This window comes from Trichosurus vulpecula, chromosome 8 (genome assembly GCF_011100635.1).
Source record: "Trichosurus vulpecula isolate mTriVul1 chromosome 8, mTriVul1.pri, whole genome shotgun sequence".
NCBI classification, from domain to species: Eukaryota; Metazoa; Chordata; class Mammalia; order Diprotodontia; family Phalangeridae; genus Trichosurus; species Trichosurus vulpecula.
The window spans coordinates 98,987,620-99,008,959 of NC_050580.1; the positions used below are offsets into that span (position 1 = coordinate 98,987,620).

Here is a 21,340-nt window from a genome sequence, read left to right on the forward strand (position 1 = left end):
ATACACCAAAAAGAATTCACAAAAAAAATTAAGTAGCATCCCTTTTGAAAGACTCTATTAGAACAAATACAAAGGGAATTATTTCTTCTAGTACTCAATAATCCAAGAAGACAAAGTTTTAAAATATAAAATTCAAGAAAGACTCAAATAAATTCACATAAAGGGAAGTTAGAAATATCCAGAGCCCATCTCTCACTTCTGACAATAACACTGAAAAGAGAAAATATTCTCCCCAAAGATGCCTCTTGGTTTAGCTGCACCAGTGTCAGAGACAGAGTGCTAAACTTTTTGTCATGGCAAAGAACCAGAAACAAGACAAATGTCCATAAATTGGGAAATGGCTGGACAAATGTGAATCTAATGGAATTTTACTGCAACATAAGTAATTATGAATATGACAGATTGAGAAGAATATGGAAAGGCTTATACAAACTTATTAAAAGTGAAAGAAGCAGAACTAAGAGAATAATTTTCATGATAACTAAAAAAGGTAAAATAAATCTCAAAAGACCTCAAAACTTCAATAAAAGTAGCAACCAAATATGACTTCAAGAAACTAATGGTAAAGCATATTTTATACCTCTTGGTAGAGAAATAATAGATTAGATGTATATAACTTGATCTGCATTCTAAGGGCCTATATCTTGATTTGTTTTGTGAAACTATACATGTTTATTATAAGTGAGATCTTTTATTTGAGGGAAGGTAAAATGGTAGACAAAAATACATAAGAAAAATATAAAGAAAACATCAATAAAATAGTTCTAAAGTTTTTTTTTTACCTAGCACTTTTGAAAAATAGCCAATTTCCAAAAAAATTATTCTGCTTCTGTAAAGATCAACTAATAAAGAAGACTACAGAAACAACTATCTAATGACTATATGGAATTATTTAACTGTAACTACAACTGATTGTTTCTATTGATTATATAATATTAAGTTTGTAATGAATATTTAATAAAAACATTTTAGAAGAATAAAAATAAAATGCTGAACTGAATAGACCAGTGGTTTAATCCAGAATGACATTTTGTATGCTTTAATTTTTTTAATCCATGAAGCACCATAATATGATCTTTTAAACACTTCAAGAACTGGTCTTCCATCACCTAGCTCCATAAGAAGAGCATTCAAAATATAGAACATGTAGAAAAAATTACACTGCAATACATGAATTAATTTCCCCTTTACTATTAAAAACCAGATACATTAATGGCAGCATGCTAAAGGAAAGAATATAACATACTACATTCCTAAAGACTAGAAATGTCAGAATTTGAATCAGACATTTTATTTGTGCAGTCTTTACACTATGACATTTTAATGTTGACCTGTTCACTTACTTTTTATTTATCAGCCAACAATATAGCAAGTCTACAACTCAAAAATGCATACTTACTAGCCTTCAATTAGCCATGTACATTTAGTTTTATATTTGTAGTTAATTGGTCCATCTGTTAAATATCCAGAGGGCTCTGTTAACCTAGAAGAGAAAATAAAATCACAAAACCATGAAACAGGCTTAAAGGTGCTTTGAATAGACATTGTAGCATAATATTTATCCATTAAGATAAAAAATATGACAATTAATAATTAAAAAGTAAATATTCATTAACGAATGAATGCAGGGACTGCCCCATTTTTGTCTTTCTGTCCCTGATGCACAGTAACTAGAATACAGTAGCCACATGATAAATGTTTGTTAATAGATCTAGTTGTTGTTTTCTGGTTTCATATGTTATTTGTGAGAGGAACTATGGCATAGTGAATAACAAGTAAGCTTTGAAATCTAGAAAACTTGGGTTCAAATTCTGCCTCTGGCACATAGTGGCTGGTAGACCCTGGACAAGTCACTTAACCTTTTGATGCCCTAGGCAACTATAACTATATTATAATTATATATATAATTTACTATAAATGAGTTACTTAATTGCATTGGTCTAAGGAAGGTCAAACCTTTGCCTAGCCTCTCCTTTCTTGTCATTCCCACCTTGTTCCAAGAAATTAAAAAAAAAATCTTTAGTCAACCAGTCATCAATTTTGACTTTAGGAATATTCATGTAAACACAGAGGCTCCAAAAGTGGATGATACCACCTCCTGGGGGGATGCTGAAATGATCAGGGAGGAGGGCAATAGTAGTCTCAGGTGTAATTGGGGGGCATTGAATAAAAATAAGAGAGTGTTGGAAGCATAAGGAAAGAAGAGAAGAAAATTTCAAAAAGAAGTTTGTACATCTTTCAATTGTTGTATAACAGAGTTAAAGTCATAGTGATTACATAACCACTCAGGAGTCAAGTCTACCGACAGTTCTTAACAAGCAAGTGTTGGCAAGCATGTCACACATTGTCAGAAACTCCAGTATCCATCGGCAGGATTATGTGTGTGAAATGACTTGTTTACAATACAATATGATTACATGACACAATACTGTATCATCAAAATTTCAACACAGAAAAAAAATTACAATGAATTATTAAATTTAAGATGTCATTTAAAATTTTTTTTGAAATGACACAAATTTTTTTTAAAGATTAAAGGGTTAAAGAAAGTAGATTTCTTGGGGGAGGGAGCTAATTTTTTTTAAAAGGAGGCAGTACGCCAAATAAATTTGGGAACTTCTGATGTAGAGGATGGAGAAAAATACTGCAATCCCTTCCTCTTAAGCCCAATGGCTTTTAGCAACACATCACTATGCTCTCCCTTCAATAGTCCCTTCCTTCTGGCTACCAGAGGCTCCTCAAAGATTGCTATGGTGCATAGGTGAACAACTTATGTGGCCTACAATTAGCAAACTCGTTCCTACTATAGACAGCAACAATCTGTTTGAGTCAGAAGCAGCAAGGCAAACTATCTTCATATAGTCTACATGTTTAAAACACACTTTATATGGACCATCCAGGGTGCCTTGAGGAGATGGAAAGGAGGGGATAAAGGAAGGAGTATAAGAGAAGTAACATAATTGATAAAACTTTTCAACCCTTTGAGTTTTAGCAATTCCCTCATAAATCCAAAGTAGCTCAATTTCCTCAAATTGCTCTACATTTTAAATCCACTGGAAAACCTTTCAGCCAAGCCCTTCATTAATGCACTCACAGTGGTATCTCTAGTTAGTGAGCCTAGAATAGCAATACATGAGGGCTAAGAATCATGGATCCTCCTTACAGAAACATATACTCAAGGTCTCCTTTGTCTTAAACTTTCATTTACATTGCTGATACACCTCTTCCTCTGCATAGGTTATCCTTACAACTGACAAACCAAAGAATTTTTCTTGAACCATAGGCCAAAGTGGTGTCCAAAGAGATTATCAGACTCTTGAGGGAAAGAGATAATATTGTCTTCCTAAATATAACTCCTCTGGATGTCTGGGTCCCAATCCATACTGATTAATGCCCCAAACCTCACCTCAGAAACTCGGTAAGGTTGTATTCTGATTTTCAATTCAGGACTGTAAGCCTTATAGCTTGAACAAGAACTTGAATTTCTGGCCTCTCAATACTTAGTTTTTATGGACCTAGTTGAGACATCAAAGTACAGGCTGGGACACAGTTGACCTGTCCCAACATTCCCCTCCAAACAACTTTAAATTACACCTCAAATTAGATCAGAAAGAGCTATTTCTGCAGCCCAGGAGGTCTACAGGAGAGGTCTGTGACACCAGCATAGGCATAGACCCAGAGCATGGCAAGAGAACTAGCTGTGGGCCTTGGAGCAGCAGTGGCAGCAGCTTTAGGAAATCTCAGCCCAGAGACACTAAAGGGGTCAGACAACTGCTCAGAAAGAGATTATGGAGGACCTTTTGTAGATGGGGCTGATTGGCAACTTTGTTGCCCATAAGCAGTTCTAGGTCACAGTTCCAGGGCAGAAAAGAGCACTGGCAGTCAGGCACGAGGGAACAGGGGCCTTAATGACAGTTCCAGGGTCAAGAGAGGCACTAGCACTTGCAGCTACATAGGAGCAGGAGCTCTTCCTGAGTAAAGACCGGAGCATAGACCAGAATAGACCACCTCTCCCAAGATAATATCACCTTTGAAGCACTGAAAACTTCCACACTCCCAAAACTAGCTCTGAAAACAGCAGCACAAAAAAGCCTGAAGTTCAGGATAGTGCCTCCACACCCAAGGTGAAAAGAGTCCAACTTTAACATGAAGTTCAAAGTAAAGAAATAGGCTGGAGAAATGAGCAAACAACAACAATTACAACAAAAACAGAACTTGCCCATAAAAAGCTATTACAGTGGCAAGGAAGACCAAGACATAAACTTAGAAGAAAAGAAGATGAAAGGAGTTACAAACAGAGCCTCAAAGAAAAATGCTAATTGGACCCAAGACCAGCAAGAAATCCTGGAAAAGTTAATGAAGGAGATGGGTAGTAGAAAGTTGGGAGGGGAAGTAGAAAATTTGGAAAAGAAATGAGTGATGTAAGAAAATTATGAAAAGAGAATTAGCAGCTTGCTAAAAGAGGCACAAAAGACATTGAAGAAAATAACAGCTTAAAAAGCAAAATTGGCCTAATGATAAAAGTGGCACAAAAAATCAGTGAAAAAAGAAATCCTTTAAAAGCAGAATAGACCAAATGAAAAAGGAGGCAAAAAAATTCACTGAAGAAAATAATTTCTTAGAAATTAGAATTGGGCAAGTAGAAGCTAATGAATCCATGAGACTTCAAGATATAATAAAACAAAGTTAAAAGAATGAATAGAAGATGTGAAATATCTCACTGGAAAAACAGACAGAAAATAAATCAAGGAGAGATAATTTAAAAATTACTGGCCCACCTGAAAGCCATGATCCAAAAAAAAAAAAAAGAATCTAGACATATATTTCAAGAAATTATAAAGGAAAGCTGCCCCCATATCCTAGATCCAGAGGGTAAAATATATTAATCACTTTCTGAAAGAGATTTCAGAATGAAAACTCCCAGGAACACAGCCAAATTCCAAATCTCCCAAGTCAAGTAGAAAACATTGTAAGAAGCCAGAAAGAAACTATTCATATACCATAGAACCACAATCAAGATCACACGATATTTAACAGCTTCCACATTAAAGAAGCAGAGGACTCAGAATACGATATTCTAGAAGGCAAAGGATCTAGGATTATAACCAAGAATAGCCCATCCAGAAAAACTGAGGGACTCCTTCAGGTGAAAAGAAAATGGAGATTTAATGAAACGGAGAATGTCCAAGCATTCCTGATGAAAAGACCAGAACTAGTGGGAAAATTTGACATTCAAACAGAAGGCTCAAGAGAAGCATGAAAAGGTAAATATGAAAGAGTAATAAAGAGGAACTCAATAAAGTTAAACTGTTTACATTCCTATATAAGAAGATGATACATTTACCTTCTAAGACCTTTATCATTATTTGGACAGTTTGAAGGAGTCTATATAGACAGAGGGTGTGGATGCGAATCAATTATGTTGGGATGATTTTTTAAATGTGGGGTAAGAAGAAGGATAAAATGGGAGAAGAGGGAAGGGAGAGGTACAATAGAGAAAATTTTGTTGCATAAAAGAAGTGCTCAAGGAAGAGCTTTTACAATGGAGGGGTAAATGGGGAGGTGGGATTTTAAAGCTTGAATCTCACTCTGATCAGAACTGACTCAAAAAAGGAAGAATACACACACACACACACACACAGAGAGAGACGACAGAGACGAGAGAGAGACGAGAGAGAGAGAGTTAAGTATAGAAATCTGTCTTCCTCAATAGGGAAATAGGAGGGAAAGGGGATAAAATACACTGAGGGAGATTAGGGATGAAAAAAAGGAAGGGTGGTTACAAGGAGGCAATGGCCAGAAGCAAAAGACTTTTGAGGAAAGACAAGATAAAAGGGAGAAAGGGATAAACAGAAGAAAATAGGATAGAGGGAAATACACAGTTAGTAATCATAACTGTCAACTTGAATGGGATTAGCTAGCCCATAAAAGAGAAGCAAATGGCAGAATGGATTAGAAGCTAGAATCCAATAATATGTGGTATACAACAAGCATACCTGAAATAGAGAGACACACACAAAGTCAAAATAAAGCATAGGAAGAGAATCTATTATGCTTCAACTTACATAAAAAAGGCAGGGGTAGCCATCATGATCTCAGACAAAGCTAAAGCAAATAGAGACTTGATTAAAAGAGATAATCAGGGAATCTACGTTTTGCTAAAGCATACCATAGACAATGAAGTAATATCAAAAAATTTTACACCCAATTTCTCTGATAAAGGCCTCATCTCTCAAATATATGGGGAACTGAGTCAAATTTATAAAAAATAAGATCTATTCCCCAAATGATAAATGGTCAAAGGATATGAACAAGCAGTTTTGAGAAAAAGAAATCAAAGTTATCTATATTCATATGAAAAAATATTCTAAACCACTATTGATTAGAGAAAGAGAAATTAAAACAACTTTGGAATACCATCTCATGCCTACCAGAAATATCAAATGCTGGAGGGGATAAGGGAAAATACGTACAGTAATGAACTGCTGGTAGAGTAGTGAAGTAGTCCGCCATGCTGGAGGATGATCTGGAACTATGCCAAAAAGGCTATAAAACTTCGCATACCTTTTGATCCAGTAATATCATTACTAGGTCTACACCGCAAAGAGATTAAAGAAAAAGGAAAAGTACATATATAAATATATATATATATATATATATATATATATATGTATATATATATATATATATGCAAAAAATATGTTTAGCAGATCTTTTTGTGGCAGCAAAGAATTAGAAATTGAAGGGATGTTCATCAATTGGGCAATGGCTAAATAAGTTGTGACATATAATTGTTGATGGAGCACTAATGTACTATAAGAAAGTATGAGGGGTGTGGTTTCTCAAAAAATATGGCAAGACCTATATGAACTGATGCAAAGTGAAATAAGAAGCACTGGGGGATAGATCATTGCACACAGTAAAAACAATTTTGTAATGATGATCAACTGTGAAAGACTTGGCTACTCTGATCAATATAATGATCTAAGAGAATTCCAAAGGATTCATGATGAAAATTTCTATCCAACTCGAGAGAGAAATGACGAACTCTAAGTAAAAATTGAAATATGATTTTCATGTTTCCTCATTTTTCTGCTTTTTATATGACTAATAAGAAAATATGTTTTACATGATTTTACATGCCTAATTGATATCATATCATTTGCCTTCTCAGTGAGTGGGAGAGTGGTGGGAAGGAAGAAAAGAATTTGGAATTCAAAATTCAAAAAGACAAGAATGTCAAAAATAAATAATTTGTTTAAAATTTCAAAAACTAATGAAGTTTTCAATTTTACCTGCTACCAATTTGAACTGTATCGTGCATTTCTCAGCTATGATTGCTAACAGCAACCTATAACCCTAATCTTAAATTTCCCTAAGTTTACCTCAGGATTTCCTTACCTAAAGCAAAGGTGCCAAGAAGCTTCAAATTTCTGCAGCTCCCTCAACTTTAGAAGAATTGACAGGGTTAATTTGGGGATTTACTCTCTAGAGCAGGGCACTTCCCTCCATTTCACTGCAATAGAGAGCCTGGTGCTGCTTGGCCACATAAAATTAAGTATTTGAGGATTTCCTTTCTGGTATTCTAGCCACTAGTTCAGTGTTCTCCTTATGCCTAGAAGTCCCCATGTGTAGATAAAGCAACAATCAGTACCACCTTGTCTGTACCATCCTCCATATCAAGAAAAAATACATTTGGTACTTCTGAGAAAAAGTCAGGCTTGTATTTAATTAAGCTATCATGGTTTATTGATAGTATAAAAATTAATCTGTTGGACAAAGGACATAAAGGAAAACACATGAGCTCTTCAATCTTACTATTGCCCCAATTCCCATATGTCTGATCCTTATACTAAGAAATAGGATGGTACACAGTCTAAAAATAAACCAATCCTACCCAGAACTGCAGGCTAGGTCTGACTGGTCTGAGTTACTGTTTTTATATACAGAAGTAGAAATGGAAAAGGGGAAAGTTAGTGAGATACCAAAAGGCACCAGAGATAGAAAAACCTAAACCTGCAGGCACACACACAATTTCTCTTTCTTTTTTATTTTTTGTTACTAGAAATGACAATAATCTGCTTGGTATGGAGATAGAGGAGGATATATTCAGGATGTGGGTGATGTACAAATAAACTAAACACACACACATACACACACACACACACACACACACACACATAAACAGAAAAGTGCAAAACACAAACACAGAGGAAAAGAATTACTCCAAAACATCTACAATCAAAGCCTCAAACAAGGCTTAGGCATCAGCTCAACTAGAATTCCTAGCTGAAGGAAATATGAAGTCATAATTTTTTAAAAGCTAGAAAATTATTTTGTAAATGAAATAAGTACTAGAGGAAATGACTGGAAAAGAAAAGAGAACACTAACGGAAAAAATGGAAAGACAATTAAGAACTTGGCAAAAAGGTACCAAACTTTGCCAAAGCAAATAATTCCTTGAAACTTGGAGTAGACCAAATAAAAGCTAATGACTCCATGAGACAATACAAAATACTTTTAAAGTAATAATAATAAAAGAAAAGATAAAGCACCAATTATTAAAAATAAGTGACCTGACCAAGGAGAAAGAATTTTGGAATCATTGGACTCACTGAAACGCATACCCAAAAGAGCAATAAAGACAGAGAGCTCATACCTATGCATATTGGTGTAATGGCAAATACAGTGGGACTTTTTGTTGTCTTTTGTTTTGTCTTGTCTTTGTTTCATTGAAGAGTCTTTGATTGAATCAGGAGTCTTTGATGATGTGCTTCAGTCACAGGACAGCTTAGGTCACATGGGTTGGTGTCACATGGTTGGGAAGCCCTCTGACCCTGAATAAGTGTGTATATACTCTGAGGTTAGCATTTTACTTCGGGCTTATTCACTGGAAGAGTGTTGTGTGATTTGGCAGATGAGACTCTGGGTAGCCATTAAGGAGCCCTTTAGCTTTGAAAAACCCAGATGTTGGTGCTTTTCTCTCTGGCTACTATGTATATAATGTCTTGGACAGACAGCTAGAAGCCTGTCTGCTGATTTGTGTTATTTTGCTCTGTTTATATAATTTCTTCTTGTAACTTCTGTTTGGGTTTTCTCTGAAGTTTAGGGTGCTTTTTCCCTGAAATAAATGAATGATATATGTATGTTTGATTAAAGTGAGATTGTAAACCCCTTAAAGTTGCTTTCCTTAGAAAAGCAGATCAAAGAACCTGTGCCAGTAGCTCTCCTGTGTGCTGGTGTTATTAGCCTTACATAGCCACAGTAGTGGCAAGTAGCATTGTTATTACAATTGGTCATGCAAAACTTTATAGAAATACAAGAAATAATAAAAAGATATGGAAGAACAAAAGGTCAAGAAAATCAAGGAAAACAATGAAAAAAGTGGGAAGGAGGCCTAGTTGTGCCAGTTTTCAAGCTATACTAAAAAGCAATAATTTTCAACAATTTGGTACCAGATAAAAAAGGAGAGATTGATCAACGGAACAGAGTAGGTATACATCTAATACTGAATAAATTGTGGTACTTTAATGCAATGGAATACTATTGTGTTGTAAGAAAAAGATGGTTTCAGAAAGACATGGAAAGAAATCATATGAATTTTTATGCAGAGTCAAGTAAGCAGAACCAGAAGAACATACTATAACATCAATATTACAAAAATAAATTTTAGAAGATTTAAGAACTTCAATCAACTAAATGATCAACCATGATTCTAAAAGACTTATAAAAATGAATGTAGCCTATGACAGAGACATGATCAGCTAATATGCAAAATAATATGTGCAGTTTAAATATGACCAAAGTGGGGTTTTGTTTTTCTTGAAACAAAAAAAAGAGTTTTTTTTTCTTTCATTTTAAATGGGAGCGAGAAGGGCCAGGGAAAGAAGACTGATTTTCACCAATTACAAAAAAAATTAAGCTAAAAAGAACTTAAGTGAATGAGGTATAAGGGAAGAAGCTAACTGAGGGAATTCTTCACAGAAAATTTCTCTGATAAAAGTTGGATTTCCAAGACATATGAGAAAATGATTTGAATGTACAAAAATAAGTCATGTCCCAATAGACAAAAATAAAAATAGGCAATTTTTAAAGCAAGAAACCCAAGCTATCAACATCCATATAAAATGCTCCAAATCACTAACAGAAAGCACTCTGAAATTTCATCTCACATCCCTCATATAGGCTAAGTTGAGGGAAAAAAAGAAAAATCACAAATGTGCTAGAGAGACTGAGGGAAAGCATTCACATTAACCCCCTGTTAGCAGAGTTATTAACTGGTCTAGCCATTATGGAAAGCAATTTGAAACTATGCCCCCCAAAATTACTAAAGTGTACAATTCCTTTGACAGAGCCACACTACTACTAGACTTGTAATGAAAAGAGATCAAAGAAAGATGAAAAGGACTCATGTGCACAAAAAATATGTATAGCAGCTCTTTTTGTAGTGGCTAAAAATTGGAAACTAAGACAATGCTCTGATTGAGAATGGCTGAGCAAACTATGTTATATGAATGTAATAGAACAGCACCATAGAATAAGAGATGACAAAAGGGATGTTTTCAGAAAACCCTGGGAAGACTTGTATGAATTATGAACTAATGAACTAAAGTGAAATGAGCAGAACCAGAAGAATAATTTATACAATAAAAGCAACTTTGTAAAGATAAATAACTTTTAAAAATTTAGGTACTATGATAAATGCAATGACCAACCACAACTCCAAATGATGGATGATAAAGAATGCTATCCATCTATTAACAGAGAGGTGACAGTCTCAAAATGCAAAATGCTATGTACATTTTGACATAGTCAATGTGGGAATTTATTTGCTTGATTTTTTTTGCTTTTTATTATTATTTTACATATTTATAACACATAATATTTACATAAAATATTCCATAGAATACATATTTATTGTATAACATGTAATATATTTGCATATTTATATATTATATTTTCATTTATACATTTTTATACTATGTAATATTTTATTATATATTTTATTTTGCTTAATATTTCTTAAAGGGGGAGGCAGAGCCAAGATGGTGGCTGGAAAGCAGGGACCAGCCTGAGCTCCCTGCCGAGCCCCTCCAAAAACCTATAAAAAATGGCTCTGAACCAATTCTAGAACGGCAGAACCCACAGAACAGCAGAGGGAAGCAGGGCTCCAGCCCAGGACAGCCTGGATGGTTTCTGGGTGAGGTCTATCCCACACGGAGCTCGGAGCTGGGAGCTGGGAGCTGGGAACGGAGTGGAGCAGAGCCCAGCCTGAGCAGCGTGGACCATCCAGACCAGAAACCGGGCGGAGGGGGCCCTAGCGCCCTGATTCAGTGAGCTGCGGCAGTTACGAGACTTCTCAACCCACAAACACCAAAGACTGTGGAGAAGGTTAGTGGGAAAAGCTGCGGGAGTGGAAGGAGTTGGAGGTTCGGCTTCCAGCCCCGGGGGCAGCGGAGGTGGGGCAGCTACGGCTGCTGCTGCTTCCGGCTCCAGGCCCACCTGGTGGGAGGAATTAAGTGGCAGATCAGAGCAGGGGTGCACAGCCTGCCGAGGATCTGAGCCCAGTTTGGGTTGGGGGTCCTTGGGGAAGGAGCAGTGCTGGTGCGGCAGAGCTGGCACCTCCCCCCCAAACGTGGAACATAGAACTCTGTAGTCTACAAGCAGTCATACCCCACTGAAAAACTCAAAGGTCAAGTTAGTTGGCTGGGATTATGGCCAGGCAGCGAAAATGCACCGAGATTCAGTCTCAGACTCTGCATTCTTTCTTTGCTGACAAAGAAGACCAAAACATACAGACAGAAGAAATTAATAAAGTCAAAGAGCCTACAACAGATACCTCCAAGAAAAATATGAACTGGTCCCAGGCCATGGAAGAGCTCAAAAAGGATTTGGAAAAGCAAGTTAGAGAAGTAGAGGAAAAATTGGGAAGAGAAATGAGAAGGATGCGAGAAAACCATGAAAAACAAGTCAATGACTTGCTAAAGGAGACCCAAAAAAATACTGAAAAATACACTGAAGAAAACAACACCTTAAAAAATAGATTAACTCAAATGGCAAAAGAGCTCCAAAAAGCCAATGAGGAGAAGAATGCCTTGAAAGGCAGAATTAGCCAAATGGAAAAGGAGGTCCAAAAGACCACTGAAGAAAATACTACTTTAAAAATTAGATTGGAGCAAGTGGAAGCTAGTGACTTTATGAGAAATCAGGATATTATAAAACAGAACCAAAGGAATGAAAAAATGGAAGACAGTGTGAAATATCTCCTTGGAAAAACCACTGACCTGGAAAATAGATCCAGGAGAGATAATTTAAAAATTATTGGACTACCTGAAAGCCATGATCAAAAAAAGAGCCTAGATATCATCTTTCAAGAAATTATCAAGGAGAACTGCCCTGATATTCTAGAGCCACAGGGCAAAATAGAAATTGAAAGAATCCATCGATCGCCTCCTCAAATAGATCCCAAAAAGAAATCTCCTAGGAATATTGTCACCAAATTCCAGAGCTCCCAGATCAAGGAGAAAATACTGCAAGCAGCCAGAAAGAAACAATTTGAGTATTGTGGAAACTTCTGGCAGCTTCTACATTAAGAGATCGAAGGGCTTGGAATGCGATATTCCGGAGGTCAATGGAGCTAGGATTAAAACCTCGAATCACCTACCCAGCAAAACTGAGTATCATGCTCCAAGGCAAAATATGGAGTTTCAATAAAATAGAGGACTTTCAAGCTTTCTCAGTGAAAAGACCAGAACTGAATAGAAAATTTGACTTTCAAACATAAGAATCAAGAGAAGCATGAAAAGGTAATCAAGAAAAAGAAATTGCAAGGGACTTACTAAAGTTGAACTGTTTTGTTTACATTCCTACATGGAAAGATGACAAGTATGATTCATGAGACCTCAGTATTAGGGTAGCTGAAGGGAATATGCATATATATATATATATGTTTATGTATATATATAAGTGAATGTGTACGTATGTATATATCTATGTGTATATATATATGTGTGACACAGGGTGAGTTGAAGATGAAGGGAAGATATCTAAAAGAAATAAAATGAAATTAAGGGATGAGAGAGCATCATACTGAGAGAGGGAGATAGGGAGAGACAGAATGGGGTGGATTATCTCACATAAAGGTGGCAAGAGGAAGCAGTTTTGTGGGAGGAGGGGAGAGGGCAGGTGAGGGGGGAATGAGTGAACCTTGCGCTCATCAGATTTGGCCTGAGGAGGGAATACCACACATACTCAGTTGTGTATCTTACCCCACAGGAAAGAAGAGGGAGGAAGATAAAAAAAAATAAAAGGGGGGGAATGATGGAGGGGAGGGCAGATGGGGGTGAAGGTAATCAAAAACAAACACTTTGGAAAGGAGACAGGGTCAAGGGAGAAAATTCAATAAAGCGGGATGGGTTGGGAAGGAGCAAAAGGTAATTAGTCTTTCACAACATGAGTATTGTGGAAGGGTTATACATAATGATACACATGTGGCCTAGGTTGAACTGCTCGACTTCTTAGGGAGGGTGGGTGGGAAGGGAAGAGGGGAGAGAATTTGGAACTCAAAGGTTTAAAATTAGATGTTCAAAAACAAAAAAAAAAGTTTTTGCATGCAATTAAAAAAAAGATACACAGGCAATGGGGCGTAGAAATTTATCTTGCCCTACAAGAAAGGAAGGGAAAAGGGAATGAGAGGGGAGGGGGGTGATAGAGGGGAGGGCTGACTGGGGAACAGGGCAACCAGAATATACGCCATCTTGGAGTGGCGGGGAGGGTAGAAATGGGGAGAAAATTTGTAATTCAAACTATTGTGAAAATCAATGCTGAAAACTAAATATGTCAAATAAATAAATTAAAAAAAATAAAAAATAAAAAAAAATATTTCTTAAAGGGATTTTCTTTTTTAAGAGGGAAGGTGAAATGAGGAAAGAAATGCTTGTTCACTGAAAAAAAATTCAATTAAATTTTAAAAAGAGAAAATGAGGGCCAAGATTATATGTAAGGAATAAAAGACTAGACGTTTTTTACAACAAAATTAGGGGTAATGATTCCATTATCATCAACAAATGATTAACACAGTGCTAGAAATACTAACTGTAACAATAAACAGAAAAAATAAATCAAAGGAATATGCATAGCCAAAGAGGAAAAGAAACTGCTGTTTTTTGTAAATGATATAATACTCTACAAAGACAATCAACTAAAAATTAATTGAAATATTAGCTGTAGCACAGTAGCAGAGTATAAAATACATCCACATAAACCATCATAATTTCTGTAAATTACCAATAATATTTTGAAATTACCAGAATTTCATTAGAACATAAGTCCCTTGAGAGCCAGGGCTGTCTTTTTTTTTTGCTTATATTTGTATCCCCAGCACAATCCCCAGTACATATTTAGCAATTAATAAATGTTTTTCACATGACTGACTGAAAAGCAAAAAGGAAGATATAGAAAGAGAAATCCCATTTAAAATACTAAAGAACATATGAAATATTTACAAATCTTCTTGCTAAAACACATAATAAACATATAAACATATGAATATGACTACAAAATACTCTTTACAGAAAGAGACCTAAAGAAATAGAGAAAAATATTCATTGCACATAGGTAGATCATTGAAACATATTAAAATGATAATAGTAGCTAAATGAATTTACTTATTCAATGACATACCAATCAAACTACCAAAGGTTAACTTTGTGGAGTCAGGAAAAAAATAATAATGAAATTCATGTGGAGGAACAAAAGAAAAAAGAAAGAAAGCAAAAGACCCTGGCACTACCAGATCTCCAACTACACAACAGTGGTACTCATCAAAACTATCAGGTACTAGTTTTAAAAAAAATAGAGAGAAAAATAAGTGGAATGTATTATCTATACAATATACAGTAGCAAAAGTAATTAACAGTCTAATGTTTAGTAAACCTCAAGACCCCGACTTGAGAATTAAAGACTCATTATTTGATAATAACTTGCTTGCAAAGTAGTCTGACAGAAACTGGGCATATACCGACACTACATACTATATGTGACAATAAGCTCCAAGTAGATACATAACTTAGGTGGTCACATCCTAAACAAGTAAGAGCATCAGGAAAAAAGATATCTTTAATGACTATGGCTAAGTGGATGAGGAGGCGGATTTAAGATCATAGAGTAGCATGATGAAGTACAGCCAAGCTCTCCCCACCAAAATCCTCTAAGAAAATCTAAAAAACATACTAGATAGAATCTCAATGGAGGAATCCAAAAAAAATCACAGCTAATCACTTTTTCCAACCAAGGGTGGCATGGGAAGAAAGACAAAGAAGTCTGTGGACAATGGAGATAAGAGTCTAGCCAGGAGCTCACTGTATTCCAGTGGCCAGGGACTGAAATTGGACAAGGGTGAATACTGAGTAAGAGAAGGTCCAATACCCATACAGGGGCACCACAACCTCTTTCAGAGTGTGGGAAAGGTGACAAATGACAATTCTGTGAGTCACTGTAGAGGATACCAAGGAGGGGACCTGTGCACAGGAGTGGCACCGAAGGAAGAAGGAGAGTAGTTGCTGGTCCTGGGCTGTATATGGAGACAAGTAAGTTCAGATGTAAGTAATCACAGTATTCCCCAAACCTCAGGAAGAGAAGAGGGTCTCAGTCCTAACTTCCAGTCAAATCTGAAATCTGCAGAGGAACTATCAAGGCAGGAATCCCAAACCACAGAAAAGCTTACAGATTTGTCAGTGAGAACTTCACAGATGGCTAGGAGCGGCTGAGTTCAGCAGAAGTCTACTATTGCTCAGACCCAAAGCCAGGTCAGGAATTTGGAAAGCTAAAACTGGGGTGGAGTGAGGCACAGTTATCAGATTTAGCACTGAAAGTTTGCAGGTCCCCAGCCTAAACTGTTCCTGAGAGCCTGGAATAACACAACTCTCAATATCTCCAAACAAACAGGACCAGTCCAGACCTTCCATCCAGAAGAGTACAGAGTCCAGCCTTAACATCAAGTCTGAAGTTAGGAAGTAGGCCAGAAGAATGTGCAAACAAAAAAAAGAATTCCACCATAAAAATTTAATATGGTTTCAGGGTCACTAAAGACACAAACACGGAAGAGAATGACTCCAAAATATATATAAGCAAAGCCTCAAAGAAAAACACAGGTTAGGCATAAATTCAACTAGAACACCAAAAGAGCTTACGCAAGAGTTTAATTTTTATGAATGAAATGAGAATGCTAGGAGAAAAAGTTGAAAAATAAAAATGAAACTATGGATGAAAGACAAGAAAAGGGAAATAACAGTTTGGCACACTGTACAAAATCTTATCCAAACAATGAACTTCCTAAAAATTAGGATGGGTCAAATAAAAGCCAATGTCTCTATGAGACAACAAGAAATATTAAAGCAAAGTCAAAAGGTTATAAAAATAGAAGGAAATTGCATGAACTTTCATAGCAAAAATAACAAGACCTGGAAAACAAATGGAGGAGGAAAAATGATTAAGAATCATTGGACTACTTGAAAGCCATGACCAAAAAGAAAAAAGCCTAGACATCATATTTCAAGAAATCTTAAAAGACAGATCTCTCACAGCCAGGGGGAAAATATAGAAACAGAAAAGAATTTATGTCAACTCCTTAAGGAAACCTCAAGATAAAAAGTCCAAGGAACATTACAGTCAAAATCCAGAGCTTCTAGGTCAAAGAAAAACTAATTCAAGCAACCAGGAAAAAAAATTCAAGTACTAAGGAACAACAGTCAGAATCACACATGATTTAGTGGCTACCACTATGAAGGATCAGAGAGCTTGGAATACAATATTCCAGAAGGAAAATTATGAAGGTTTATATTCAAGAATAATTTACCCAGAAAAATAGAACATAATCATACAAAGAGAAAAATGGATTTTTGATAAAAACAGAGGACTTCCAAGCATTCCTCATGGGAAGACCTGAACTTTGAGAAACTTTGAAAGTTCTAATACAGGAGTAAAGGGAAACACAAAAAGGCTAATACATATGAACAAAAGAGACAAAATAAGACTAAACTGCTTACATTTTAAAACAGGAAGAAGATATGTGCCCCCTCTGATCCCTATTATCCTTAGGTATAAGAGAAAAGAGTCTAATTAAACAGAAGGTGTGGAAGTGGTTTCATATCTTGATAATCATTAAAGAAGAATGGAGAGAGAGAAGAATACAAGGATGTGAGGGACAAGAAAGAGAAAGGAAAGCTAGGGAAACTCACATAGTCAAGTGCATAAAATGAAGTCGATAGAAACAAGAAAGAAAAAGAAAGTGGCTAACACTTGAACTTCACTCTCATCTGCATTGGTAAAGGAGAGAAGAATACATGTATGTGTGTTTATATATGTGCACATATATATGTACAGAAATATGCTGCATTCAACAGGAAAACAGGAAGGAAAGGGAAGAAGGGGGAATTAGAGGGAGGGTAGATTAAGAAAAGGATTAGTCCTAAGCAAAACAAATTCTAACTAAGGTTAAACCAAAATATTTATAGCTCTTTTTGAAATGGCAAAGAATGAGAATCTGAGGAGGCATTCATCAACTAGAGAAACACTGAACAAGTTATGGTATACAAATATGATAAAATACCATTGTGCTGTAAGAAATGATGAAGAGGATACTGTCTAAGAAGGCAGGAAAACAATTTATACAATGACAATAACAGTATTATAAATATAAGCAACTTTGAAAGACTTTGGAACTCCAATCAACATAATCACCAGCCATTACAGGGGACTAATGATAAAGAATGCTACTTGCATACTGATAGAGGTAAAAGACTCAGAGCACAGAATGGGGCATGTAAATTTGTATAGGTGCACTTCATTTTTTTCTTTTTGGACATTGTAATTCAGAAATTTGTTTTACCTGACTTCATACATACGTAACACAGCGGGTTATTTTCCTTATATTCTCATGGGGGAGGAGAGAGCACTAAAAAAGAAAGATTTTTGATGACTGAAAAAAAAATTTAGCTTAAAAATTATGGATAAATTAAGGGTCCACGACCAAACTAGGAACAGAAAAGATCATAGAAGGTAAAATGGACAATTTGGATTACGTAAAATTTAAAAAATTTTGCTCAAACATTAGCAATGTAGTTAAAATTAGAAAGGAAACAGGTGATTGAGCAGGGCAGAGCCAAGATGGCAGAGAGAAGCCAGGAAATTGCCTGAGCTTTCCCCAGTTTCCCTCAGAAACAATATTAAATCAAGCCTCTAAAAGGCAGAATCCACAAAAAGACAGAGTGAAACAATTTTCCAGCCCAAGATAAATTAGGACTTCAGGAAAGGTCTGTCTCACTTGGGTAAAAGGGGAGCAGAGCCCAGCGGAGGTGGTGTCTGGGCAAGCCACCTGGAGGCTCTCAACCACAGCATTCAGTAGCACCCAAGACCCCAAAGTCCTGGCTCAATAGGCCAGTGGTACAGCAGGTCAGCTGTGAGGCCTCCAGCCCCAGTGAAGAAGACAAACTGCCAGCCCCAGAACCCAGGGCACAACAGGCACAACTAGGCTGGGCCACCAGCAGTGGGCAAGCCACCAGCCCCAGAGGCATTGACGTAGAAAGCCAGTGACCATGTCCCCAGCCCCCAGGGCCAGAAGCTTGGGATGGTGTCTCCTGTATCCCAGGAGTAGAGGTCAACTTTTAAAAATGAGAAAGAAACAAAATAAGATCCCTGACCATAGAAAGCTATTATGATGACAGGGAAGAGCTGAACACAAACTCAGAAGAAGACAACAATGTCAAAATGCCTACATGCAAAGCCTCAAAGGGGAATATGAATTGGTCTAAAGCCCAAAAAATCATCTTAGAGGAGCTCAAAAAGGATTTTAAAAAATCAAGTGAGAAAGGTAGACAAAAAAATTGGGGAAAGAAATGAGAGTTGTGCAAGAGAATTATGAAAAAAGAGTCAACAGCTTGGAAAAGAAAGCACAAAAAGTGACTGAAGAAACAACTCTTTAAAAAATAGAACTAGCCAAATGGAAAAAAAATCCACTGAAGAAAATAACTTCTTTAAATGAAGAATTGGGCAAATGGAAAAAAGAGGTACAAAAGACTGAAGAAAATAATTCCCTAAAAATTAGAACCAGACAAGTAAAAGCTAATGACTTTATGAGACATCAAGAATCAGTCAAAAACAAAAGAATGAAAAAATAGAAAAAAATGCAAAATACCTCACTGAAAAATAACTGACCTGGAAAATAGATCCAGGAGAGATATTTTAAGAATTCTTGGATTACCTTAAATCCATGATCCAAACAATAGCCTGGACAGCAAGCATCTTTTAAGAAATTATCAAAGAAAACTGCCCTGATATTTTAGAATAAGAGGGTAAAATAGTCACTCAAGGCATCCACCAATCACCTCATGAAAGAAATTGCAAAAATGAAAACTTTTAGGAATATTGTAGCCAAATTCCAGAATTATCAGTCAAGGAGAAAATCCTGCAAGCAGCCAGAAAAAATACAATTCAAATATCAAGGAGCCACAGTCAGGATTACACAGGCCTTAGCAGCTTCTACATTAAAGAATTGGAGGGCTTGGAATATGATATTCTGTAAGACAAAGGAGCTTGGGTCCCAACAAAGAATCAATTACCCAGCAAAACTGAGCATAATCTTACAGGGTAAAAAATGACCATTCAATGAAATAAGGGACTTTAAAACTTTCCTGATGAAAAGATCAGAGCTGAACAGAAAATTTGATCTCCAAACATAAGACTCAAGGGAAGTATAAAAAAGTAAACAGGAAAGAAAAAACATGGTATTCAATAAGGTTAAACTGTTCATATCCCTACACAGGAAGATGATAACTTGTAACTCTTAATAACTGTATCTCTATTAGGATGGTTAAAGGAGTATACTTGGAGGGTATGGGTATAAGTTGACTTTGATGTAATGATAAAAAATTATTAAGGGGTAAAAAAAGGATTGTACTGGAAGAGGAAAGGCGGAGGCAGAATGGGGTAAATTATACCACATGAAGAGGCAGGAAAGACATAATACAGTAGAGGAAAAGAAGGAAGGGGAGTGAGCATTGTTTGAACCTTACTCTCATCGGATCTGGATTAAAGAGGGAGTAGCATAGACATTCAATTGGGTAAAGAAATCTATATTACCCTGTAGGGAAGTAGGAGGGGAAAGGAAAAAGATAAGAGGTGTGAGGTGATGGAAGGGAGGGCAGATTGAGGGAGGCACTGGTCAAAAGCAAAACACTGGTGAGGAGAGACAGGATAAAAGGAGAGAAGGGGAGAGAGAGAGAGAGAGAGAGAGAGAGAGAGAGAGAAGTATCAACAGGGGAAAAAATAGGATGGAAGAAAATACAGTTAGTAATCATAACTGTGAATATAATGGGAAGAACACACCAATAAAACAGAAGCAGATAGCAGAGTGGATTAAAAACCAGAATCCTACAATATGTTGTTTACAAGAAACACATTTAAAGAGTAAATGTAAAAGGCTGGAGCAGAATATATTATGCTTCAGCTGAAGCAAAAAAAAAAAAAAAACAGGGGTAGTAATCCTGAACTCATAAAGGAAAAATGGACCTAGTTAAATAGACAAGGAAGGAAACTACATCTTGCTAAAATGTATCATAGACAATGAAATAATATCAATACCAAACGTATATTCACCAAGTGGTACAGCATCCAAATTATTATAAGAGAAGGTAAGTGAATTATAGGATGAAATAGAGAGCAAAACTATACTAGTGGGAGACTTCAAGCTCCCCTCTCAGGACTAGATAAATCTAACCACAAAGTAAACAAAAAAGAAGTTAAGGAGGTGAATAGAATTTTAGAAAAGTTAGATATGATAGACCTCTGGGGAAAACTGAATGGGGAAAGAAAGAAACATATCTTTTTCTTAGTAATACATGGCACCTATACAAAAACTGACCATGTATTAGGGCATAAAAACCTCACATTCCAATGCAGAAAGGCAGAAATACTAAATGCATCCTTTTCAGATCATGAGGCAATAAAAATTACATGTAATAAAAGGACATGGGAAGATAGATTAAAAATTAATTGGAAACTAATCTAATACTAAAGAATGAGTGGGTCAAACAACAAATCATAGAAACAATAAATTAATCAAAGAGAACTAATTATGAGACAACAAACCAAAATTTATGGGATGTAGCCAAAGCAGTTCTTAGGGGAAATTTTACATCTCTAAAAACTTCCATGAATAAAATAAAGAAAAAACAGATCAATGAATTGGGTTCGCAATTTAAAAAGCTAGAAAAAGAACAAATTAAAAATCTTCAATTAAACACCATACTAGAAATTCTGAAAATCAAAAGGAGATTAATAAAAT

General features: G+C 36.1%; 1 protein-coding gene across 1 annotated transcript in view; it reads right to left on the reverse strand.

Annotated features, from left to right (window-relative positions):
* Positions 1-21,340, reverse strand: part of ATRNL1 (attractin like 1) — a 578,692-nt gene that overhangs the window by 519,171 nt on the left and 38,181 nt on the right. The window contains exon 2 of the mRNA XM_036736548.1: positions 1,400-1,483. Coding sequence (XP_036592443.1) covers positions 1,400-1,483 — 84 coding nt within the window. The remainder of the gene's footprint in view (positions 1-1,399; positions 1,484-21,340) is intronic.